The 26,011-nt window shown below is 39.3% G+C and overlaps 1 protein-coding gene across 11 annotated transcripts in view; it reads left to right on the top strand.

Annotated features, from left to right (window-relative positions):
- LOC109487848 (C-Jun-amino-terminal kinase-interacting protein 4-like) overlaps window positions 1-24,337 on the top strand; it is a 35,466-nt gene extending 11,129 nt beyond the window's left edge. For 5 of the 11 annotated variants that reach the window (XM_019791948.1, XM_019791944.1, XM_019791940.1 and 2 more), the window contains 26 exons: window positions 624-708; window positions 1,305-1,402; window positions 4,439-4,456; window positions 5,613-5,670; window positions 6,222-6,278; window positions 6,617-6,712; window positions 7,041-7,089; window positions 7,375-7,505; window positions 7,973-8,032; window positions 8,210-8,401; window positions 9,253-9,475; window positions 10,253-10,411; window positions 10,704-10,875; window positions 11,982-12,161; window positions 12,849-13,088; window positions 13,599-13,824; window positions 14,982-15,062; window positions 15,433-15,500; window positions 16,081-16,229; window positions 16,819-16,990; window positions 17,446-17,559; window positions 17,967-17,996; window positions 19,101-19,289; window positions 21,412-21,456; window positions 22,703-22,825; window positions 23,351-24,337. In XM_019791948.1, coding sequence (XP_019647507.1) covers window positions 624-708; window positions 1,305-1,402; window positions 4,439-4,456; window positions 5,613-5,670; window positions 6,222-6,278; window positions 6,617-6,712; window positions 7,041-7,089; window positions 7,375-7,505; window positions 7,973-8,032; window positions 8,210-8,401; window positions 9,253-9,475; window positions 10,253-10,411; window positions 10,704-10,875; window positions 11,982-12,161; window positions 12,849-13,088; window positions 13,599-13,824; window positions 14,982-15,062; window positions 15,433-15,500; window positions 16,081-16,229; window positions 16,819-16,990; window positions 17,446-17,559; window positions 17,967-17,996; window positions 19,101-19,289; window positions 21,412-21,456; window positions 22,703-22,825; window positions 23,351-23,490 — 3,155 coding nt within the window. In that variant the 3' untranslated portion in view covers window positions 23,491-24,337. The remainder of the gene's footprint in view (window positions 1-623; window positions 709-1,304; window positions 1,403-4,438; window positions 4,457-5,612; window positions 5,671-6,221; window positions 6,279-6,616; window positions 6,713-7,040; window positions 7,090-7,374; window positions 7,506-7,972; window positions 8,033-8,209; window positions 8,402-9,252; window positions 9,476-10,252; window positions 10,412-10,703; window positions 10,876-11,981; window positions 12,162-12,848; window positions 13,089-13,598; window positions 13,825-14,981; window positions 15,063-15,432; window positions 15,501-16,080; window positions 16,230-16,818; window positions 16,991-17,445; window positions 17,560-17,966; window positions 17,997-19,100; window positions 19,290-21,411; window positions 21,457-22,702; window positions 22,826-23,350) is intronic. The other 6 variants (XM_019791946.1, XM_019791941.1, XM_019791949.1 and 3 more) reach the window with 5 other exon arrangements.
- The last annotated feature ends 1,674 nt before the right edge of the window (window positions 24,338-26,011 follow it).

Genomic DNA, 26,011 nt, shown 5'->3' with positions numbered 1-26,011 from the left:
GGGCTTTCCTCAACTGTTGAGGGCAAAATTTTGAGCAGTTTTTAAGTTGATTCAGAACCAGAATCAATTTTTTTCTTGCAAATCAGAAAAAAAATGAAGAGGTGAATCCGAGAACCAACAAATTAAATTGGTGTGGCCTAAGGACTGGTGTATCAAATCTTGCTGTCATCTTCAGCTGACAGGGTTTAAAGTACTTTATTTCAGGTTGTGAACTCAGGGTTCTCACCAGGATTTTTTCACAGCGTAGGGGTCAGGTACAGAAAGTCGCATAATCAGTCCCAAAGCAGGAGGTCTGGTATTCTCCCAGAAAAATGTGAAACTCTTAACCCCCTGAGACACTATTTCTTGCTTTATTGAAGGACACATTTTTAAAATTAATGTAACAGTTATACCTTTATTCTAAAGTTCATTTTTTAAAAAGATTTATGAAGGTCCCCCCCCCAAAAAAAAACCCACCCCTACGCTGGTTGAAAGACAGTGTAGGGGTCCAAATCACAACGTAGGGGGCCCCTACACTCAAATAGCCTAGTGAGAACTACATGTATACTACTAACTTCAACAGTTACGTATACTGACAGTGCTTTATTATCTGTCCTGACCACATGTACTCCTTCTTGACACAGGATCAGACAGAAGAGTTCAGGACATTCTCAACACCACCCCAGAACTCTCCCAGACACAACCCATCGATGTGCCAGGAGCAACAAGGTACAGACAATCAAAATTTATAAAATGCTAAAAATCAAAGTCACCCCATAAGGGAAAGTGGTGTTCAGTGCTGCATTAATGCTCATAGTTTTAATGCTGGGTTGAGGCAGCATTGATGTCAACTGCAACGGCATGGCACTTTGGCAGAATGTCTTATTTCATGTCATACTGTCATATTTAAGGATGTCATCCCGTCTAAACATTGTTTAGTTTTCAGTTGTTGGGTTGGAAAAAAAAAAAAACACCTGTAATGGTTAAAATGTGGGTGAAGTACATTGTATGTTCTGCCAATGTGCTGCTGTGATACAATGTTCCCTCAATTTCTTATCATGACATTGTACTCTGTTGTGTACCACTTTTTTTTTATCCATCAAAACATCAAACATAACGGCGCTGCACTCAAATTTATAACTTATTTTAACAGCGCCACACAACAAAATACAATTAAGGTATAAATACACAAACTTGACATGCACATGTATCAGTGCGCCATAACCCACCACCCCCAAAACATTAGTAATAATACTAATGCTAACAAAGTTATTATTATTATTTTTTCATTTAAAAAATGTATTGAGTACGACTTGTATCCACAGCACCCCACTCAAGTCAAACCAGGACTCCCTGTTCCAAGAGCTGACCACCCAGGACTCAGAAGCACTAGGAGAGATGGATGAAGGGGCTGACATCACAGGTAAGGCAACGCTAACTACATGTAAGTCTGTAGGTCACTCACTTGGAATAATGCTACTTTCTATTGACTCTGGGGAAAATTAAAACGGCCAAAAACTTTAGCTAAAGTCATCCAATGCAATTTCAGGGCAGCAAAACCAAAAAAATATTCTGGATGAGAAAATCTGTCCGATATTAACATTTACCTCCCTTTCTTAACACAATTTTGTCATCATTTAGTACTTGAAGCATTTGGAATAGTTTAATATATCAAGCTATGTGAGAAGTCCTTTTATTTTTTTGTACCATCAATGAATAGCTAGAACCAGTCTATGATACAACTGTTTTGTCAGCAAGATTGCATTTTTACGCCACAGATACATGTATCAGAATGCTATTCTGCGATTTGATACTTTTTAAATATTTATTTAGAGGGTACACTTGTGAAGTCCAGTTTTGAAATACTCTTGCCAGCAGACCAAGATTTTGTAGTACAACATCATGTACATGTAGTAGTATTCACACAATGATAGATAAGTGTTTTCAATAATATGTAAGTAACAATAGGGTTTGTGCTACATTTACATTGTAGTACATAATTCCATTATTTTACATTGTCAAGAAATACTTTTCCATTTCTACTGTCCTAAATTCACAATATGTTCTCTATTGTTTTGATGGTTAATTTGTATAATTATTCCTACTCACTGCTCTTCCTCTCCTCCTGTCCTAAGGCCACAGCAAGTAAATTTTATGGATGACATCAGTGCACGCAATGTCATTAATTTTTGCCTGATTTTCGAAAAAAAGAAGAAATTTTTTTGCCTTCTGACAGTGGTCAACATGCCGAAAATGGGCAAAGATGTCTGTTGCAATGCCGGAAGGTGGATGGCAGATAAATATACTAGAGAGGAGACAAGAAAAGGCTCTGATTTAATGCTTTGTTTCATACTTGATGCAGTGATATGTGATGCTGGCTGTGTGTATTATGATGTTCCCACTGAATCAAAATCTTTTGTACAATGATTGAGTCAAAATTTTAAAATGTAGGAACCTTGCTTTTTCGGCCCGCCTTGTTTTTTTTCGCCCGCCCGCATTAGATTTGGAGTCTGCGGAGGATGTCATCCATGAAATTTACTTGCTGCGGCCTAATGCATGTCACTGTTTCTTTCACGGCTTCCAAGGATCACTCAGGTCCATTGACCCTAGTGAATACTCTCTCTCTGGTTAGTACATACAGCACAGTCACACAACAACTTCTTTTCCCTCTCATTATTACATCATTCTATTTTTTTTTAATGCAGGGTTTGAAAATCGTTTTATGAAACCTACAAATCTGTAACTTGGGTAACATCCTGGTTAGTTTATGTCTCCTCTGAAGAACTTATAGCAGCAACTATGGTAGCAGATTTTGATGTACACAAACTAACCAGGATGGTACCCAGGCTATGTAGGTGCACATAGAAATTTGTGCCTACAACATGAAGAGATTATATGGAAAATGACTAAGTACATGAAGGAAAGAGAGCCCTTCTGTCCAGAGTTTTAGGCAGAATGTAGAATTTCGGTGAGAGACAGTCAGTGTCAGTGCACTTTAGATAGACACAAGGTGTTTTTGGAAAGGGTTTGAGACCTGGTGGAATAACACTGAGACTAACTTTTTAACATTGATGTTGAGCCCCTGTCACACATAGCCAAAAATGGCCTCCCAAACATTGCCAAACTCCCCCATGGCTTATATGTAGGTCAGCAGCAACTGAAATGTTTCAAACATTAATAAACTTTGTTTAAAGTTAAAACTTTTGGTCCAACACAAAAAATTCTCTCACCTATAGAGCTTTCAACCAGTAACTCCTTGACGTCACACTTCAAAGAAGCCACAAGACAAGCCTCACTGGGTCAGTCTACTGAGGAAGGCCAGAGTGACTGCTCGAAAGTACTAGATGTAAGAGAATTTTTGTGTTGGACCAAAAGTTTTAACTTTAAACATGTAACTACCAACACAGATGAACTTTCATGATATTAATAAATTTTGGATAGACGGGAGGTGAAGATCAGCAGTATTTGGGGGTTTGGGTTGACTCAAATTTAACTGAAATTCGATTCACATGTACATTGTAGAAAAGTAGGCATTGCCTAAATCTGGTCAGACTGCTCCCAAACTTCAGCCAAACCATGGTTGGATGGTGTTGTTGTTGGGGGGGGGGAGGTTCTGAATGTGTGACAGGGCCTGCTTTCTTGTACCCTGGTTAACCCTGTGAATGTTGTGTTGGACCCCAGTGTGCTGGCTTAACGATACCCTAAGTGACTACTCTGATGGTAGGACTAACACACATATTCATTTCTGTTCACACATTCATTTTCGTTCCTCCATTTTCGGTTGTTTTATTTTAATTCATATAATTTGTTGCACGCGCATCTTTGGTTGTCTTGATACATCCTGATACAGTCAAACCTGGCTCAACATTTTACCTCTCAATACACTGAGAGAAAATGGTTGCAGAAGAGAATTGGTTGCTTCTGAAACAAATGGGTTGGTTGTCCAGATGATTATTGTGACATGGGGGTTTCTAAGAGACTTTTACTAGAAAGCTCAACATGGGGGTTTTGAGGCAATAATTTCTAAGAACACTAAAAAGCACTGTATGGGGGTTTCAAGAACAATAATCATTGTTAGGGGACATATTAAAACACTTGATACTGGATGGAAAAGGTTGATATGGAGCAGTCCATTTTAGAATGGGGAGGAAGTTGGACTGAAATATGATGCATTTGCTTCCCATAGCAAAATTTGATGTTGGCCTTTCAATTTATAATACAGTTGGTTGCTTAGCAGAGGGTCTTAACAAAAATTAATGTAAAATTGGACTGGGCTGTTTTAAGTTGGTTTGTGATGCATGACGTGTGGATGACTAGCCAGGTTTGACTGTATATGGAAAGTTTCAAACCACAGTCTACAGCACACTCGTACAAATACATGTAACATGTACCTTGTGTCTTGAATCTAAAACATGCTGTCTTTCCACCTGCTAAATGCTTACTCCTGGACCACTAACAGTCAGTGACTCCTTCTTTGGTAAGCCCTGTGTGTGTGTTCATTATGTGTATGTGATTAACATTTATGAAGCATATATGCCTATACAATGTACAATGTAGTGTACTGTGTGTACACCTAAACATACAGGTACATGATTCTACAATCACGTAGTACATGTACATACAGAGTTTTTCTGTACCTGTACCTGAACAATTGGACAAATTAATATAAATACATATATATGTAAATGATATGTTCTTCTGAATTTCCTCAATATTTTAACATTAAAAACAGTACTGTTACAGTAGTAAACTTGACAGAATTTTCATTCAAATACTACAGGACAGAACTATAATAATAGTTACATGTATGTCTTATTCAAACAAAACACTACTATCTGTCATGTAGACAGTTTCTTGTTTCATACAATACTCTAGCTGTCCTTGAAAGATTTGTACAGTTGCATTTATGTAATGTAGTTACATGTACATGTATGCTCCTTCTAGATATCACTGCACACCTTTACTACATTGTGTATGTGATATATGTATCGGTTAGTTTAAGTGATTCCTTACTATTTAGGACCTGTTCCTGATCAATTTTCATGGTACTGTGCTAATCTACAGTACCAGTACGCAGCTCTTATTGTAACTGGGCATCAAGCGTACAAAGGAGGTGCAGAAAAAACAATTGCCCAAAAGGGTGGTCAGAATTTTTTCTTGCCCTCCCCGTCTAACCAATTATACATAAATGTACATGTACCTCACCACCCCTCCTAATGTCTTCTAACAACATTTAACACCTGCTCCTGAAAAAACTTCAAATGTACATGTAATGTTGCCACAAATTAGAAACACACACATTTAAATTCATAATATATTATGTCCCAAAATCTGGTGTCCCTACACAAAAAAATTGCAGCAAGTACAATACCGCTAAGTAATCACACAGGCCACAAGCCCACAACACCTGCATTGAACATTGTTGCAGCCTGGGTATGGCATACATGCATGTAAATAGCTACTATCTTCTCAAAGGCATTTTCATGATGGACTATAATGATTTATGAAATCCTGTTTTTTTTCCAGGTACATGTATGTTGTTCTCTTTTTAATATTTTCTTTTACTCGGAAAAACAATAGTTAACAAAAGTTAACAGTAATGAAAGTAATACAGAGTATTGTTGCCTCCACAGGTATGGGGAAGGAAGTGGAGAACTTGATTGCAGAGAACACACAACTGTTGGAGACGAAGTCAGTTCCTTTCTCTTCTGTAGTGTAGCTACATTGTATAGCATAATCTAGTGTCATACCGGTACAGTGCTGGTTCATTGTACGTCTTACATGTAGGCCACACCAATTTAATTTGTTGGTTCTCGGATTCGGATTTTTTCTGATTTGCAAAAAAAAAGATTCCGGTTCTGAATCAACTCAAATATGCTCCTATTTTGCCCCCAACAGTTGAGGAAAGTCCTTTTCTTCCTAGTTGTTACAGTTTTTCCATCTATCAATAATGTGATTTGATTAAAAGTCATAGTTTTAAATATTAACCCAGCCTTTCGTGTTGACGTCATGGCTCCTATCGTATCATTTGGGGTTAGAGTAAGATGCCAAGACTTATTTCTTTAATTTCTTTTTCGCCCTGTCGCTTCATATTGTCCGAATTAAATTAAATTAAATTAAAACAAATTAAATTGGTGTGGCCTTAGCGATTATGTATTTGGTATCTGTACCTGATGAAGTCTTGTGTTATACAGTGATGATTGTACTCAGTAACATAATCCTGTCCCTGCTGTTTTCTCCAGGAATGCCTTGAACATAGTGAAGGATGATCTTATAGCCAAAGTAGACGAGCTGACCAGGTAAGGGGCATCATTATCAACTTTTCTGTTTATTCTTCTGTAGTCTCTTACGTTAAATCAGCGCCATCCTATAGCATACCACTCTCTGTAAAGGCCTGGTCACAACCCGCCGTACGTGCATCTGCGTGTAAAATGTGTAAAACAACGATGTTGAAAAAGTCATGTACATGCGTGTTATACGCCAAAAAACAGTGACTCAAGCAACTGGATAATTATGATTTTGGAAGTTGCCTGAGTAACTGCTTTAGGGTCTAACGTTCATCAAAGTATTTTGTGTACTACAATTTAATATCGCTTTAAGATTGTGTAAACAACAGTACTGTCTCTCTCCGTACCAGTGAGGCAGAGATGTTGCAGAATGAGGTCTCAGCTTTGCAAACCTCCAAACAGAGACTAAAGCTGAAGGTCAACGACCTGGAGGAGGAGCTACGGAAGTAGGTCTTAACAATTTACATACAGTCATGTTGTCCTTTAAGTTCCAGTGCTCTTCTTCATAAGAGACAGTATCTTATATACTGTCATGTAGGTGTCTGTACGTACTCTTTGAAGTCTTGTTATGTTTACCGAAGGAAAACAAACTGTTTTTGTTCTGTTTCTTCTTCTCCAAACAAATTAAGTCATTGACCAGACATCTGTTACCAATAATTTTGGTAACTAGTGTTGGATTACATCATGTTGCAATTTTATAACAGGAGGGATTTAGACTCCTGTCACCATAATTTTTATGAAATGTGTTTTAGTAAGAATTGTTTCCCCCACCAGGGCAAGAGCAGAAGTAGAAGAGATGAAGAAAGGCCCACATGATGAAGATGTAAGTCATTTTACTGTATTTAACACCTGCATGATTGACTCGGAGTCCATATTAAATACAGTCTATATAACAGAGCTTAATAATATTATATGTGATACTGTGTGCATAGGACAATGCTAAACTTTATTCCAACAAAGTTACACAAGGATCAAATTTAACAACCACCGTCACCTTAAGTTCAATAATTGCCTGGCACAGTTGACCAAGTGCTGACAATAATATGATGATAATAATTTATACAAAAACAGATGAAGTTCCATGATGTGTGTTTAATGTTCTATCCAGGATGATGTGCCCATGGCACAGAGGAAGCGCTTCACCCGAGTGGAGATGGCTCGTGTCCTGATGGAGCGTAACCAGTACAAGGAACGACTCATGGAGCTACAGGAGGCCGTCAGATGGACCGAGATGATACGGTAAAGCCCCCTGTCGAACGTAATGCTGTGTACTTAAACCACATTTAGGTTCAGGTCTGGATCCAAGTCCAGAGGTTTAGGTTCAGTTCCAGACTCGCAAGTCTGGACCTAAAGCCATGGCATATACAAAATTGTAACTTGGCAACCTTGCAATCTTGTTTGGGCAAAACTTTGGCCACATAACATGGAGGCTGACACTTGACGATGCCTGGTGGCAATGTTTTCATCATTTTGCAGCACAAATTTTGCAACTATGGAAAGTTTTAGGTGGTTAAATGGAAAGGAAAGGGGTATATGACATGGTTTGAGCTCTGTTTTTTTTGGCAACACCTTCGGGGTGGAGCCAATCAGTACTTGAAAGAATAAGATTTCCATGTGCACTTAGGTGTGAAGTTTAGCATGTTTTCTCCAGTCTTGATGTCGTGACTGTATACTCATTGACAAGTTTACCTGTTCCGAATTTTTAGGGCTTCGAGAGAAAACCCAGAACTTGCTGCTAAGAAGAACAAGTCGTCCATATGGAAGTTGTAAGTATTTTGTGCTTACTGTAAAAGACTTATCACTGACCGTTACATTCTAAAGATATTCACTGCACACAGCAAAATTAAATTGTTTTCCTTTGTTTTAACCAATTCTTTTTTCATCAAAATCTCAAATTAGCCTGCAGGCTATCTTTTTATTAACTAACATCAACTTTTTTCCAGTTTTAGCAATCTATTTAGTTCGTCGTCTAGTTCAAGTACAGCCAGTAAAAAGTCGTACCCACCAGTGAACGTGCGCTACAACGCACCAGCCTCTCAAGTCCAGCCTGCCGGGAACCCTGACCGTGTTCGCAGTAACACCTTCTCCGCCATGGGAGACAAATCTAAGGCCTTCAACTTCCTCGCAGAAGACAGGTAGGGGCAATATAGCACGTCAGCAGACTGTACTGCACCTGCGCAAAACCCGTAATGTATTGTACACAGCACTTCGGCAGAACATCTCATATAAGGTTGTAGTTGCTCATATAAGGTTAGCATTCGGACAGTAGTTTCCAAATGTTATGTCGTAAAAGATATCGTCTGCAACAGGGAAAATTTTGATGCAACGTTGACCAAAAATCCAACGAAAACCATGAAAATTCAGGATTCTGCGCTGGGCAATATGCTCTAGCCTTTTTATATAAATGTGCTAATACAACACGCTTTCCTAGTATTCATGATCAACTACCAATGTCCCGTGTCTTTAGTGTCACAATCATGACCCAGGTACATGTAATAATATGAATTCTGAAGAAAACTGCAGAAAGACAGTCATTGAAAAATTTTGTGTTATCTTATTCTAATGCGGCTGTCATTGGCAAAGATTGGGCCACATGCAGGTCCAAATAATTAACAAGTGGTTGGCATAGGCAAGTCCCTTAAAACCCTTGTCCTGTGGAGCCCAAGAATAAGTTGTTTTGCACATACAGTACCATCTATATAACACCCTGTATAGGTACGATTGTACAATTTGGGAGTATTTCTCGTGCAACGTGTTACACCCCAGTGAAACGCAACGAATGTGGAAGTACCTATGCCACCGCAGGGCAAAAAAAGTCAAGGTCTATGACCTTATAAAGTCATGAAATTATTGGAAAATATAATTGTGTAAAAAATGCCAGCAGGACAAGGGTTAATGCTTACACCTTAAAACGTTGTTAAACAGTTGTTATATACACTGTAGAGGGCTAGTTTGACTGTACTGAATAGTGTGAACTATTTTCCAGCAACCTGAGTGAAATCGAGAGGAAACGTCGGGAGAAGCAGGAGCAGTACAAGCGTGTTCGCGCTCACGTCAGGAAGGACGACGGGCGCATGCAGGCGTACGGCTGGAGCCTGCCCGCCAAGTTTAAGGGTCCCTCCATGACGGAGTCATCACGTAACTGTGTCGTGTCCGTCCCCGTCCCCGTGTACTGTCGGCCACTGCTGGAGAAAGAGCCTGGCATGAAGGTAGATTTGTTTGTTTGTTTGTTTGTTTTGCATAACTGGTAAACTGCCAAGGGCACAAAATCGGTGACAAGACAGGATTTGAACCAAGGATCTCTGAGTTCTGGGCCAAACACCCTACTGTAACGTCACATGGCCCTACAGTCCTACATAACTGGTAAACCACCTTTTTAGGCAAAACATGCCAGTTTCATACATGTAAATACAAGCTGAGTAAGACTGGACCGTAAGGTTTGAGCAACTCACACTGGGAAGAACCCCTGACTGCTGCCTTCAATGGAACATAGGTTGATAAGTGCACCAAAAATTTAGCTACATCAGCCTACTTTTATCGATAAGTGCAGTGTATTCTTTAACGTGCGCGGGGTGTGACTCTTCCCAATCACGGGACATCCATTTAACATCCCATCCGAGGGACGTCCCTAACAAAAACAGGTCCTTTTTGTTTATTCATAGGCTCGTTCAGCTACAAAATGCATTTATGGGTGGTATCAAGAAGATGACAAGCCTCATGTAGCTTGTTTTAAACACTTCAGCTGAAAAATATACTAAGAAATGGCAGTAAATGTTAATATCAGATTTCCTCATCCTGAATAATTTTTGCCGCCCTGAACATTGCACTGGATGCCTGAAAGCCAGTCTGAAGAGCAGATTCTGAAGCAATTGTTCTGGTTCTGTAGATACTACATTGTATTTTAAATTCTGAAAAAAAGTATCAGAAAAGAATACCTGAAAAAAGGATTTTGCACCCTGAGAACCGTGGTGTGTCGTCTATTGTAGATCTGGTGTGCTGCGGGAGTGAACCTATCCGGAGGTAAGACGCGGGACGGAGGGTCCATCGTGGGAGCCAGCGTGTTCTACTCTGACAGTCTGCCTGATGAGGACGGCAAGAAGCGAGGCTCGCAGACAAGCATCGACAAACTGGACGCTGAACTTAAGGTTTGTTTGTTTGTTTATTGAGATCTCCAATTTAGTATGGTAAATTCCATACTTTTCTTTCTTGAGTCCAGTGACATAAAATAAAATAACAACGATAATAATAATTGTAATAATAATTGCTTTTAAGAATCAGTAACATCTGTAATTAATTTATTCTTTTTGGTGCACCCCAAAAAAATCTTGAGCATCTAATTTTTTTAGGTTGGGTGCACCAGTGCACCTACATGTATTCCCCAAAATGAATTTCAAGCCCTGCTGATGAACCACTTCAACAATGTTCTTGTGTTGCCAGGAGAGAGAAAAGCTGCTGCCCACCACAGAGAACATGTCGTCCATGGTGTGGATCTGTACCAGTACACACGCCACCAGTAAGGTCACCGTGATCGATGCCAACAACCCACAGGAGATCCTGGACACCTTCTCTGTCTGCTCATCTCACCTGCTCTGTATAGCCAGTGTACCAGGTATTTGTTTGTTTGTTTATTGAGATCACCATCATAGTATGGTTAATTCCATACTATTCTTCCTGGAGTCCAACAACATAGAATAAAATAGCAATAATGATAATACTAATAATGATTACTTTTAGCAATAATGATAATAACTAAAGCATACAAAACTATGCTGAAATTATAACAGACTTGAAACAAAACCAGCATAGAGAAATGAAAGTGCATTGAAGATCAGAGGTCAAATTATGATAGAAATAGTATGAAATGAGAGTAATAATTGATGTACTAATGCAATCAATGGAAAATTGAAGTAACAAAACAATAAACAAATATTTGAACAGACACAAATAATAACAAAATATAAATAACACAAATGCAATAATCTATACGCAACAAAATGTAATTCCTTTAAATTAAGTAATTAGATTAATTACTACAGTATGATTTCTCACTCAGCCTTCACTGTTTCTATATATTATTTGCACATACATATTCATCTAGAAAGGTAACATTTGCAAAGCCAGTGCATAATGTTTACCTTCGCATACATGTATGGTCTGCTCTGTTTCTCAAACACATTCATAATTATATACATGTACATCTAGTGACAGGAGTCTAAATCCCTCGCTATAAAATTGCAACATGATGTAACCCAACACTAGTTACCATGGTGACAGATGTCTGGTTCTGGTCATTGACCTTATTGGTTTGGAGAAGAAAAAACAAAAACTATGATTTCCTTCTACAAAATACATGGTTGTGTCCATGGTGCTGAAATACCATGCCATACTGCTGCACACCCCTACATAAAACATGGTAGTGTCCATGGTGCTGAAATACCATCCCATACTGCTGCACACCCCTACATAAAACATGGTAGTGTCCATGGTGCTGAAATACCATCCCATACTGTTGCACACCCCTACATAAAACATGGTAGTGTCATTGGTCCTGAAATACCATCCCATACTGCTGCACACCCCTACATAAAACATGGTAGTGTCCATGGTGCTGAAATACCATCCCATACTGCTGCACACCCCTACGTAAAACATTACAAAAGAAGCCTCTTTATAATAGAATCCATGAATTTAAAAGTGTTTTCTGTCTGTGTTCAGGTGCGATGGAAGATGACTATCCCCCAGAAGACTTTGTGATCAAAGGGAACGTGGTGGTGGACACAGACTCAGCAGAAACTAACAAGTCTGACACCAGCAGTGAGTCAGGCATCGGTGGCATCACTGTGGTGGGCTGTGCTACTGGAGCTGTTCCACCCAGTCAGAACGGAAAAGCCGCAGGTAGGAAATCAGTTTCTAGTTTGAACAGGAGTGCCAGAGGATACAGTGCAATCTTATGTAATACAGTGCAATTTTATGGAATACAGTTCAGTGGTATTAGTATACAGTGCAATTTTACGGAATACAGTGCAATTTTACAGAATACAGTGCAATTTTACGGAATACGGTTTAATAGTTACTGTATTAGACTAAGTATACAGTGCAATTTTACGGAATACAATGCAATTTTACGGAATACAGTTTAATAGTATTAGACTAAGTATACAGTGCAATTTTACAGAATACTGGGTGCAATTTTACTAGTAAAATTTTATTAGTAAAATCGCACTGTATACTATTAAAATTTCACTGTATACTAATGCAATTGCACTGTATTCCGTAAAATTGCACTTTATACTAATATTCTCTACGGTATTCCGTAAAATTGCACTGTATACTAGTAAAATTGCACTGCATTCCGTAAAATTGCACAGTATACTCTGGCACCCCTGTTGAACCTTTCTTTATTCATGAGAATCTCAAATTTAGCCTACAATACAAAAAAGCAACCTTTTTTCTGTCAGCGACATTGCATTTTTGCCTCACAGACATCAGTATGCTAAATTAGAAGAATTGCTAGAAAATTGAAAATCCTTTTTTTGCTGCCGTGAGAATTGGATGCCTAATGGAGGCTTGCTATCCTCTTAGGAACCAAAGATGTAGAGAGCCCTGTAGAGATAGCAAAGGAAGCCACAGAAATCCCCACCCCAGCCCAGGAGCAGGCCCCTTCAGTGCTAGGAGAGAAGATGGTGCAGGTTAAGGTGGAGGGAGTGACTCCGGAGCAGGGTGAGGAGGAGGGAGTTACTCCAGAGCAGGGTGAGGAGAAGAGGGATCAGGGTGAGCAGGAGGAGGCTGAGGTAGAGGAGGAGGCTGGACCTGGGGAGTTGGGTGAGGGTTAAAGTCATGCTTTCCATCCTGCTTGTTATACACCATGTATTAACGTGGCATCGGGTGGCGTAGTGGTAGAGCATTCAACTATGAACCGGGGACTTTCCTCACTCCACCCAGGTCTGAATGGGTACCTAACTTCAGTTGGGGAAAGTCATATTGAGGTCACCTTGTGACGCCGAATGGCAGCCGCACAGAGCCTTGCGACAGATATGTGTATCATGTGTGTTATTTGATTGTTGTGATTTGTATTGATCATTATGTGATACCCTGCATCAATTCAGCCGTATAAATTTTCATTTACATTTTTGTCTTTTTTGTTTGAATTTAGCAATGATTATACAACATGCACATTGTTATGAATCATTTTTAAATATTTTTTTTTGCAACAAAGGTATAATTTTGCTCATTTTGCAACTGTTTTGTACGATTTACAGCATGGTTGAAAACTTTTTTTTGTATGTCATCCATATATGAACATGGCCTAACCAGCACACTGTGATGTTCCAGATGAGTTTGCAGACCCGCTCGGTGCCACTGCAGGTGGAGACGGCCCAGAATACACTGCTGTGCCTCTTACCCAGACTGCCCCTGCCCCACGAGACAGCCTCATTAAGGACCCCAACTCCCTGTTTAAGGACGGCATGGCGGCTATACCGGAGGGAACCGGTCTGCCGGAGGTGGCTAAGATGAGCAGTGTTCTCCCCACCATGTGGCTGGGAGCACAGAACGGATGGTAGGGACACTGCAAAGAAAATGTTCTCGTCTTAAGGCCACACCATTTTAATTTATTGTTTCTCAGAGTTTTTTCAGAAAAAATATGAAGCGACGGGGAAAAAAAAAAAACAAGCCAAGGCGCCCCCTGATAGCTGGAAATGGTTCAATATGAGCCATGAAGCGAACACCAGGCTGGCATATAATTAAAACAATAGATTTTGAACTTTTAATGAAACAAAAATGCACTGTTAGATTGAAAAACTTTAACTAGGAAGAAAAGGACTTTCTTCAACCGTTGGGGCCAAAATATGTCTTTCATTGAGCATTTTGCTGTTAATTTAGAACAAAAAAAAAATTTTTTTTTGGCAAATCAGAAAAAAATGGACAGGGCGAATCCGAGAAACAACAAATTAAATTAGTGTGGCCTAAAGACCACAAATTATGACACAATATTTAATGAACAAAGAGAACTCTGGATGGAATCAGACAGTTTGACAGAATGACAGTCTTTGCGCAATGTAAAGTAGCACCTGCTGGGTCACTTCTAGTCAATGGGACAGTCTATTGTAGAACCGGTGGAAAGTTTGCTACAGGTTTTTTGTTCCCTGTCTTGTCCTATCACCATGCTTTTTGCATAAAACATGGTAGTGTCCATGGTGCTGAAATACCATCCCATACTGCTGCGCACCCCTACATAAAACATGGTAGTGTCCTTGGTGCTGAAATACCATCCCATACTGCTGCACACCCCTACATAAAACATGGTAGAGTCCTTGGTGCTGAAATACCATCCCATACTGCTGCACACCCCTACATAAAACATGGTAGAGTCCTTGGTGCTGAAATACCATCCCATACTGCTGCACACCCCTACATAAAACATGGTAGAGTCCTTGGTGCTGAAATACCATCCCATACTGCTGCACACCCCTACATAAAACATGGTAGTGTCCTTAGTGCTGAAATACCATCCCATACTGCTGCACACCCCTACATAAAACATTGTAGAGTCCTTGGTGCTGAAATACCGTCACATACTGCTAAACACCCCTACATAAAACATGGTAGTGTCCATAGTACTGAACAAGGTTTAACTGTATCTGGTATATTGTACTTTGTAAATTTCTATGATCATTTTCATCCATATGAAATTCAATGATTGTGTTTCCTCTACAGTCTGTATGTGCACTCATCTGTGGCACAGTGGAGAAAATGCCTGCATTCCATTAAACTGAAGGACTCAGTACTCAGCATAGTGTAAGTGTGCACAATTCTACTTACCGGTAGTTTAATATATACATACAACTGTAGAAGTGTATTCCACAATTTCTGTATCACCATTAGGGTGATGCGGATTACACCGTGTTATATTGCTTTTATTTATGTCCTTCCCACCCGAGAAAATGCAGTGCAAAAGTTGGTGTCCTTAAAAATTGTAATAACATGAATATTCTAACGTTTGAATCTGGTATTCAAATTTTCGAAAGAAGCACACTCACACCATCATTTCCACTCTTTTAATTTGGTGCTATGTTCTTGCACACTAGGAACTCATACTTTTTATCATAATGGTGCTATGAAATTCCTTAGACAGATGCTGCAAACTTACGGAAATATTATTTTACAGCCATGTAAAAGGCCGCGTCCTGGTAGCCCTGGCAGATGGAACTCTGGCAGTGTTCCACAGAGCAGCAGGTAGGGTCATCTTACCTAACCAGGCACTCATTCAGCCTCTTTGTACATGTACAGTCATGTATAATGTATTGCTATACAGTAGAGATCCTGGAATAATGTAACTTCCCATCTGCACACATATGTAGTAGTAGATATCTGACAGAGACCCTTCTCGATCAGTATTAGAAATACCCATCTTAAGTCTGCATTTTGCAGACTGTTGCAGAAGAAAAATTAAGCAACCTGAGGGGTTCGAGCTTTTGTGTTTACTTTACTGAAAGACATAATAAATATAAATGTTTACGAGAGGGAAATAAGCACAGGCTTTGCCTTGCTGGCCATTTACATGTACCTCACAATGATGAGCCAGCCAGTAAACTTCTCTTCTGGTCTCCAGAAGCTAAAATGAGAAGCCATCCATATACTACATTAAGGAACCTTGATGTGGAGACTAGATTAAGGGGGAAAGAACTAACATAAATAAATCATTGTATGACAGAGACTTAGAATTGCATGGAAGATAAACTTTGTAATAGCTTGAATGTGTTAGGGTAGGAACATAGTTATTATCTGTTGGCCTTGTGACTGTTTTGTTTGGCAGATGGTCAGTGGGACTTGACCAACTACCACCTGCTGGACCTTGGGAAGCCACACCACTCCATCCGCTGCATGGTGGTGGTGTACGACAAAGTCTGGTGCGGCTATCGTAACAAGATACACGTCGTGCAGCCCAAGACTCTCAAGATTGAGGTAGGCTCATGTTAAAGAACCCACCGCACTTGTAGCATTATGTACATGTAATTGAGAACAAGAGAAACATAGACAGATATTGATTATGTAAATTAAGAATTAATTTGCATAATTAATGAGAAACTGTTGTAATTCAGCAATGGTAACTGCCTGGAATTTCATTAGGTATTTGAAAATTTACTGAAGGCAAACATCATTCAACATAACTTATTCAAATAAGGACCTTATTTGCATAATTTGAGGAAATGCTAGAATTGCATTTTGGTGGAGAATATGATCTGATTTCAACTGATATGATTTATTGAAATGAGGATCATATGTGCATAATCTGGGGGAATAATATGTAATTTTTCAGTCATAAAGATTAATTACTGTTCAATTGGCGAAGGTATGTGATCCTCCACTTCAGCATGTTTTGTACAGGCAGCAAGGCTGTTTGTTGTATGAATAAACTTACTGTTATAAAAAAGAACTGTTAAAACATTAAGTCTTGGTTGTGTAAAAAGAGTAACCTACCAACCTGATGAAACTATTCACAGCCTAACTACAGGTTTGCATGTTAACGTCTCTTGTCCCTTGCTTGTTGCAGAAGACGTTTGATGCTCACCCGAGGAAGGAGAGCCAGGTGCGGCAGCTGGCGTGGGTGGGAGACGGTGTGTGGGTGTCCATCCGACTGGACAGCACCCTGCGGCTGTACCACGCACACACGCACCAGCACCTGCAGGACGTGGACATAGAACCTTACGTCAGCAAGATGCTAGGTAAGTCAGCAAGATGCTAAGTCAGCAAGATGCTAGGTAAGTCAGCAAGATGCTAAGTCAGCAAGATGCTAGGTAAGTCAGCAAGATGCTAGGTAAGTCAGCAAGATGCTAAGTCAGCAAGATGCTAGGTAAGTCAGCAAGATGCTAGGTAAGTCAGCAAGACGCTAGGTAAATAAGGCATGACCAGGCAGGGCTCGAAATACTGGGTGCATTGGGTCACGCAAATATGTTTGTAGGTATTTTAATTAAACATATCAAATACCTGAATGTGACTGACTGAAAAAAGTCACTTGTTTTGAATCATAGGCTGGCTTTAGCTATTTACAAATGTACAGTACATGTCCTGTAGGCACTATCCAAAAATTAAAAGGACACCATGTGGCTTTTGTTTTGGACCAACCTGATGAAACTACTGACGGTTTATGGTTTAATGTTAATATTATTGTTTTCTCCAGGTACTGGGAAGCTGGGTTTCTCGTTTGTGCGGATCACAGCCCTGCTCATCTCCTGTAACAGACTGTGGGTGGGGACAGGGAACGGTGTCATCATCTCCATCCCTCTCACAGAGAGTACGTACACAACATCTAACACTTCTACTCAGTCAGCACGTCGGCAGAACGTACAGCAACTGCGCAAAACCTGTAATGTGTAATGTACATATAGCACTTCGGCAGAACATCTTATATAAGGTTGTATTTGCCCATATAAGGTTAGCATTCCGACAGTAGTTTGCAAATGTTATGTTGGAAAAGATAGCTTCTGCAACAGGCAAAATTCTGATGCAATGTTGACCAAAAATGCCACAAAAACCGTGAAAATCCAGGGTTCTGCGCAGGCGCAGTACATTCTGCTGACGTGCTTAGTACTCAGTCTTTCCTGCCTTTTTGGCGAGGCCTCAGGGGCAGAGCCCTTTGTTTCTCCTGATTTCCTTTCCTTTCAATGTGTCACTGATTCTGTGAATTATATTTACTTGCAGTTAGCACTGCCCCTCCTGCAATACCGGCAAGTAAGTTCCCTGAAAGAACCATTCCGCTTCTGCATCCTCCAGCTTGCTTTTCTCCCTGGCTTTGCTTGCTTTTTGAAAAAATGCTTACTTTTTGGAGCTTTTTAAATATGCTGATCATTTACATGTCCAAATTGATAGTGTTGCATGTTATAGTTTGTAATTGTTGTAGCATGGAATTTAGTCTGCTATTCCTTGACTTGTCCTGACTGTCACAATTTTTTACGAATAATATTATTGGTACTAAAACCAGAATGTAATATTACCAGTTGTACATTATATTATATTACATATATTGCATGTGCAGTCATGTCATGTTATAACTTTGTTCCTATAAGATAGTGTTTATGTACCTTGTCAAACCATTTCTTCTTTGGCCGACCGCGGGGGTTTGGGCCTTCCACATCCATTGTGAGGATCGTCCTAGGCCATTTGTCACTGTGCATTCTTTGGAGGTGGCCATACATGTACCATCGTAGTCGTACATTTAGATTCATTTGAAGATGGCCTCCTTAAACTCCAGTAGAACTGTCCAGAAGTTTTCTCCGTAATTTATCCAGTTACTGGAATAGAGTTTGACTTAATAATATCTAATATATATATGTATGTTAAGTAATGTTTTGCTGGATGTCTAGCCTTCACCAATGTATCGGTTCCTTTATTATACAATGAAATACAATGTAACAAGTAAAAGCTGAGATTTTATACCTCCGGGCTTGTATATTTTTATATAGGGTTTTAAACAAAGAATTTATAGAGACCGGACACCCCTCTGTGCGAGGGGTCACCTTCGAGGACGAGACCGACAATACCTAATACACGCCAAAGGTCAACGGTCGCGACCACTTTCACGTTCAAAGCGGTGTTCTGGGGCCACCAAAAGGCACCATTTCCACGCCTGAAAACACATATACAATAAAAACAAAAGAACGTGCATCATCTGCAGCCCAATAGCAAAACATATACAGAGTCTCAAAAGAATCCGTCCACCCAAACGCGAGAAACAGCTGCAAACATGAAAATCTAATTCTCTCACAAAATCCTTCCGCGGAAGGATGTCTCCTCCCCTGGAGGTAATAATTACCCCATGTACACGTCTTCCTGTAGGTAACAAACCAAGTGGTCCTCCAGCCGCGGCATCGGTCAGCCGTCCTGGTGGGGTCATCAGGGTGTACAGCGACGCTAACTCGGACACGGTGACACCTGGCAGCTTCATCCCGTACTGCTCCATGGCCCACGCCCAACTGTCCTTCCACGGGCACAGAGACGCCGTCAAGTTCTTTGCAGCAGTGCCAGGTAGGAAGCATTTTACAGCTGTGGATTTCTGTTGTTTTTTTTGTTTTTTTTTTTTGTAGATGGTACATGTAAATCCACACTGGCTTAATTTTATGGATGACATCCTCTAAAGACCCCCAAACTAACATGTAGTGCGAACAGGCAAATTTGAAAAAATTACAGCCCAAAAAAACCACAGGAATACAAAGCTGTGGTAGTACATAGTGATTGTACAACAAGCTGCCACATGCTGGCCTTTTGCGGAATTTATGAGTCGGCACTGCGTACGATGAGAGCTAGAGTTCCGTGGAGCTTCAGCAGCCTGGGTGCCATCCTCTGCCATCCAATGTGCTTGCGGATGTCAATCCAAAAAATCGATGTGTGTGGCCTAAGGCCACAGAAAGTAGCATGTCAGCAGAACATACTGTGTCTGTGTAAAACCTGGATTTTGGCTGGTTCTCCACTGGATGCTTTGTCAACATTGCATTCAGAATTTTGCCCGTTGAATGAACATAGCTTTTCTGACACAACATTTGAAAACTGCAGATGGGAATTTTGCCATCCTTAAATAATAATATTTATGACCTTAAACAAGATGTTCTGTCAAACTCAAAGTGCTATGCCAGTTGTACATGCACTACGCTAACAGACTAAGTATGGTTTTCGTGCAGGCGCAGTACTACATGTTGTACATGTATCTGCCAACATGCTACAGAAAGTAAATCAATTAAATAAATATTTTAATGAATGACATATACTGCTCAGTCAAGTAAAAGAAAGCAAGATGGGCCAAAAAAACAAGATGCTTATAAATAATAATAATAAGGGACACAGTGTAACAAGAATTGAAGCTACATGTACAAAGCATTATGTCAACAAGACTTTTATTACTGAGAATTTGTTTCTTGTAATGTCCATAATGTATTAGTATAACACACAAACCAGCCAATTATATTATGCACATACCTGTGTACTCTAGCATAATGCTTTACTGAAGGTAGGCATGACATTATAATTATGGCTAGCCATACATTTTTTATAATTCTGGAAGACTTTGCATATACTTGAACATTGTACCAACAATGCTAATTTGGTAGACTTGCAGGTGGTACTTTAAATTATAATTGTAGATACTGTCTTACACCCTTTTCTTCTTCCTCTTGCACACATGACAAGATTAAATGTGACCCAATGAAACAAAGAGAAAAGCATGCCCATGTACATGTACATGTACATGTATTATATCAAGGTAGAGACTCTGATCAGTTAGAATTGGCGATTCTACCAGTAGAGATCCTCATCAAAATATTTGTAAGCAGACTCCCATCATTATGCTTAATAAACATTACATTAAGGTGTTTCTATTTTACAAATCTCATATTTAAAGTCAATTGAATTGATATCTAAAGTGACATAAATCAAAGTTGAAAAGTGACAGTCTATTATCGAATATCTTAAATGTTCCAGACTCTAATCATGATCTCTGCAGGTAGAATAACTGACTCTAACGGCAGTCAGAGTTTCTGTTAAGGCCTAGGGAAAAAATGTGTTTTCTGTTTCCAGACTGACCCTAGAAAAACCTGCCAACCCTAGTCTTTTTTGTGTGGACCCCTGCAAGGGACATAATTTTTTTTAGCTGAATAGATTGACCTTTTCTACCTCGGAGTCCATGATCTGACAGCTGAGTGATGAAACATTTGTACAATCAGTTTTCCAACATTGACATTGAAGCTATAAGTGTCCTCACGCAAGTTTTACTTTCAAACTGTATTGTTTATTAAGTTGGATCACTATATAGAGATGGCCAAAGTCTAAAAAAAAAGAAAAAGAAAACTTAAGATAATCCCTATAACAGTTATATATATTTACCAACCGTAATCTTTTCAGGACTGAAACAGGAAACACAGCATTTTTTTTCCTATACATGTACATTGTAGGCCTTAACGGAAACTCTGACTGCCGCTAGAGACTTGAATGGGGATCTCTACCAACTGTAGAATCACGGATTCCATCCCTCTCTCTACCCTGATCTACATGTACATAAAATATTGCTGAAGCTTGCAGTGCTTTGAATAAGCAGGTGTATAATTTGGAGGATTCTGTACTATTGTCTGTGTTTAATTCTTCTGCTGTTCTTCTGCAGAAATAGCAGTGCAAATCAGTTACACCGACCTAGCAACTAAACAAGGTATAGCTTTTGAATGAAAGGGTGTTGACTGACTTCAGTACTAACTCCTCTCTGTAAGGGTGGTCTGTCTTTTCTCCTGCCATTTACATCTACTAACCAGAAATGCAGTGACTGTAGCTTTTCTTGTAGCCTCGGTCATTGATTCAACTGCTTGTTTCCCCCAGCACTCTTTGTATATCAAATCTTGAATTCCACGATATCATACCTCCGACAAATGGAATATTGTGGCTACACCTTCTGGTCATGTTGTTATGGGTAGCACTGACCATGCTGTTACATGGAACATGCTTGACGTATCAGTTGTTAGTGTACATTCATTGCTCGTGGTGATATAGTTATTATGATAACATGACAGGGTGTTAACATAGATGTAGTTAACACAGTCCGGTAGACTTGCAGACTCTACGGATAAGAGATAAGGATGCTAGATTTGTAAATTGTAAAGATTTGTAAATTGTAAAGATTTGTAAATTGTAAAGATTTGTAAATTGTAAAGATTTGTAAATTGTAAAGATTTGTAAATTGTAAAGATTTGTAAATTGTAGATTTCATTTAAGTTATTGCCCATTGATCCAAAGTGATATGAAGACTCAGTGAAGTTGAAAAGCCCTGAAGGGACAATATTTAATAATATATTATTCATTTGGGAAATTGAAGTCACCGTGGAAAATAGAAGAGTTATACCCACCCAAAATGAAAATTGAATAAAAATAAAAATTGTCCCTTTTGGGTCACCGTACAATGTAGTTCTGACTCTGTACAAAATAAATGTCTCAAAATTCACAGACTCCAAATGGTATCTCCAATGGCAAAATGCTGCTAGACTGCAAATCCTACTTTGACATTATAATATGACAAAAAAATGATCATTTTTGAACTAATGTCACAGTTACTGTTTTTTTTTTGGTGTTTTTAATATCAAGAAGAATAGTAGGGGTGACCCAATGTGCTTCATGATCATTTAAAGTGGTACATTACCAAAGCAGCATTGTTGTCTTCAGCAGCTGTCTCACTGACAAGAAGTGACTGTCACAAAAAGTGACAATGCTAGTTGAAACGTCGGAGAGTTTCCAAAATCTATCCATCAGCTTGAGTAACAGTTTTCTTGAGTATCTTATTACCTAAGGCCACACCAGTTTTACTAAGTATGATATTATAGTAAAGAATTAAAAGATGTTGTGGAATCTGTATGGCAGGACTTGTCTGATGCATGTTTTTTATTTTTTATTTTTTGTTGTTGTTGTAGGCGTTGCTGCAGCCTTGGGTGCCGCCATGCCCACACCCCAGCCTGAACCCAGTAAAACAGCAGGGAGCAGTAAGAACGTGTTAGTCATCAGTGGTGGGGAGGGCTACATCGACTTCAGAGTAGGTCTGTATCAACATGCTTCATGCTTCTTTATTACAACACATTCAAGTTAAACTTAAAGGCATGCAATTTAATTTTTAGCGGCAAAATTGGGCAAAATCAACAACTCTACACATGGCTCTCTCCCGCCCATTTCATCTGTAGTCCGACAACGTAGACTTGCCCTGGCAGGGCATGTTGTTCGTAGTAACAAACCAGCTGGTAGACTAGTGCAGTGGCTTCCCACTGGGAGACGTAGAGTGAGACGTCCTTATCCTACACTTTTGTCTATGTTAGAGAGAGATACTGGTCTGTATATGAAAGACTTAGTCTTCTTCAGGGCATTTGTTTTGGGTTTCATTGACTTCGAAACCCTACATGTAGTTTTACTGCCCTGAAATTGCATTGGATGCCAAATAGTATTAATTTAAACATATACATGTAGCGTTACATGTACAAGCAAGCACACACACACTCGTGCACACTCACATACACATATTAAAGAAAAAAGAACAGTTGAACATGTCTTACTGCCTTGCCCTCTCCCAGGTGATGAAGATGATGATGAGCCTGCCCCCAGTGGACCCGGTACAGGAGCGTTCGGTGACATGTCTCCCATGGCCAAGCCTTCCATATCAAAGGGAGAGCGTAGCCATCTCATCGTGTGGCAGATAGCTAACGCTGACTAGTACAACGTACCAACAACGTGCAACTCTAGCTGCAAGGACAAAATCTCGCTAAAGGCTTCTTGCCAAATGTTGCTCCAAACTCTGGCAGTATTTACGTAACCGTTGCCAGGTTAGTGTACAAAATCCAGGTTCCTCGAATGAACTGTTTCTATCAAATTGTTGTTAGGAAGGAGTAAATATTTACAATGAAACAATGTTCAGTGTCTTTGGGTAAGAAAATAGGTTGAAAGAAAAATGGATGAGGAAAACAGCTAGGCCGTGTAGGTCAGTCTAGTCCCGGTGTCAAAAAGAAGACTTAGTGCTTGTTCTTGTTCTCTAGCTGCAAAATTCCAGGTATTCAATTCTGTTCACTCTCACAGATACACATGTACTATTGTTACATACATGTACATGTACAGTGAGCTTGTAATACTGAAACTACTCTAAATACATCAACCTTGCCTTGAATTATCTTGAACTTGTAGGGCTTTCACTGCTGTAACATGCTGGACTTGTTTGTGGAGGGATTTGTGTTCTTTTATTTTGTATGAATTATGAATTGGGCATTGCTTGTAATAGTTATTTTTTGTATTCATGGTTAATATTATAAATTACAACAGTTACTGTAGTTTAGTCATGTGATGAGATTTTAAAGCTTACATGTATGGCAAAGAGAACTAGGGTTCTCGATGTAAAGAGGTCTGTTGTGAAAATGTTTTTATGTTATTGATTATATTAACTACAAGTACAACTCTCATTTTCCTTATAAAGCGTTCAGAACACATCAGAGGTGAAAGTAGTTGCAGATTCAGATGCAGGAGATTCAAACGTGATGGAATGTATGAACTATGACCTGGCTTTTAATTCGCATTACCAAGGACATTATACACAGACACAATGTCCTTGGCATTACTAACAGTAATTCACTGTTCAACTTGACATTTTTGCATTCAAAGGTTGCATTCAAGGTTCTGAATTGTACTAAAATATATTTTAAGGTAGCGTGGAAGTGGAAAGACATGTTGTTCTACAGTAGTTCTAAACATTTCAAACATACAATGATATCCCTGGCCAGTGATCTAATGCTCTGCGAATTAAAACTGCAAACCAGCTTGCAATTGAACAATGTAGTATCCACATTTTCAAATCACCACAACTAGAAAGTTCTCAATGCTAAAAATGTAACTGGCTGGAAGGTGAAATATAGAGATTGCTCCATTTTGAAGTTTGATACTCAGGTCTCTGTTGAGACTCTGAGATACTGGTATATATTTATGTAAAATATGGTATTGCAGAGTTATAATTTATGCTAATGTTTATCATAGATCATATGGAATATTACTTTGCAAGTACGTTGTATCGTGTCTTAATAAATATCCGTTTGGATTGTACAAAATGATGATTCCATTTGGCCATTTGGGTGGTAGTAGTTTCTGTAGCTGCTAAATACATGTATACATGTCTAATGACCACATGGTTTGGGCCACATTGGTTCATTTTTTTGGTTGGATTTTCAGAGAGGTTAAATGACAAATTTAACAAGGCAAGGATCTGCAACAGGATCCCTGTCTAGAGCTGTGTACTGATACTCAGTACAGGTACTGTACTGCAAAAATTGATTATGTACAGGTCCAAAATACCTAATCACACTAATCGCACATTATTGTATCAAGTTCCACTAATCATAAAATTATGCTTATTAGTGGCCTAAGGCCACACCGATTTAATTTGTTGGTTCACGGACTCACCCATTTCATTTTTTTCTGAAAAAAAAAAAAACATTTCAGCCTCTGAATCAACTCCAAAATGCTCATATTTTGGTCCCAACAGTTAAAGGAGTTACAGTTTTTCCAGCCAGGACAGAGCCTCAGTAAACATGATCTTTTTTTTTTTTAAACAGGCGAAAATCGATGTCATCCATAAGATTAAGTCGGTGTGGCCCTACTGCAAGAAAATACTAGCCTGGGTGCCATCCATCTTGTAACAGAGCACCTTGCACTCCCTAACCCAACTGCCAGTGCATGGAGCCCCATCACAAAATGACTGGCACCCAGGCTGAGAAAATAGAACCAATTCTATGAAATTTTACCATCCAGAAAAGGTAATTAAAATCATTATGAAACATGTTAACAATGACATATTAAAGTAGCTTACATGTACATGTACACATGTATGACTTAACTTGCAAGATGTACATTGTAACAGTACCATTTTTTTTTTTGCTTCAGTCTTTCAAAGTAGTGATGAACATGAAGACTTGTGTCGAAATATGATGGCTGGGGTAACATTTTGAAGAAAATGAATTTTCATACCAGCAATGTTATTGAACTCAGCTGCTATATACACGTATTAATTATTAACTGTCTGTTTTTACTCTGGTATTGAGAGTACAGGAATTTTGTCTTTGCAGAGATGTCAGATGTTCATTGCTGATTGGTTGGTGGGGAGAGAAGAATGTTTGAGCCTAGCCAATCAGTGAGTTGGTAACACCAGGTTTTAATGGTGTTTTGTTCAGCCAATGGTGCAGTCTTTTTTTGCCAAT

This window comes from Branchiostoma belcheri, unplaced genomic scaffold, assembly GCF_001625305.1.
Source record: "Branchiostoma belcheri isolate BF01 breed outbred unplaced genomic scaffold, Haploidv18h27 scaffold9, whole genome shotgun sequence".
Lineage (NCBI taxonomy): Eukaryota > Metazoa > Chordata > Leptocardii > Amphioxiformes > Branchiostomatidae > Branchiostoma > Branchiostoma belcheri.
Note: the sequence above shows the minus strand (reverse complement) of the source record. Positions and strands in the feature narration are given on the sequence as shown.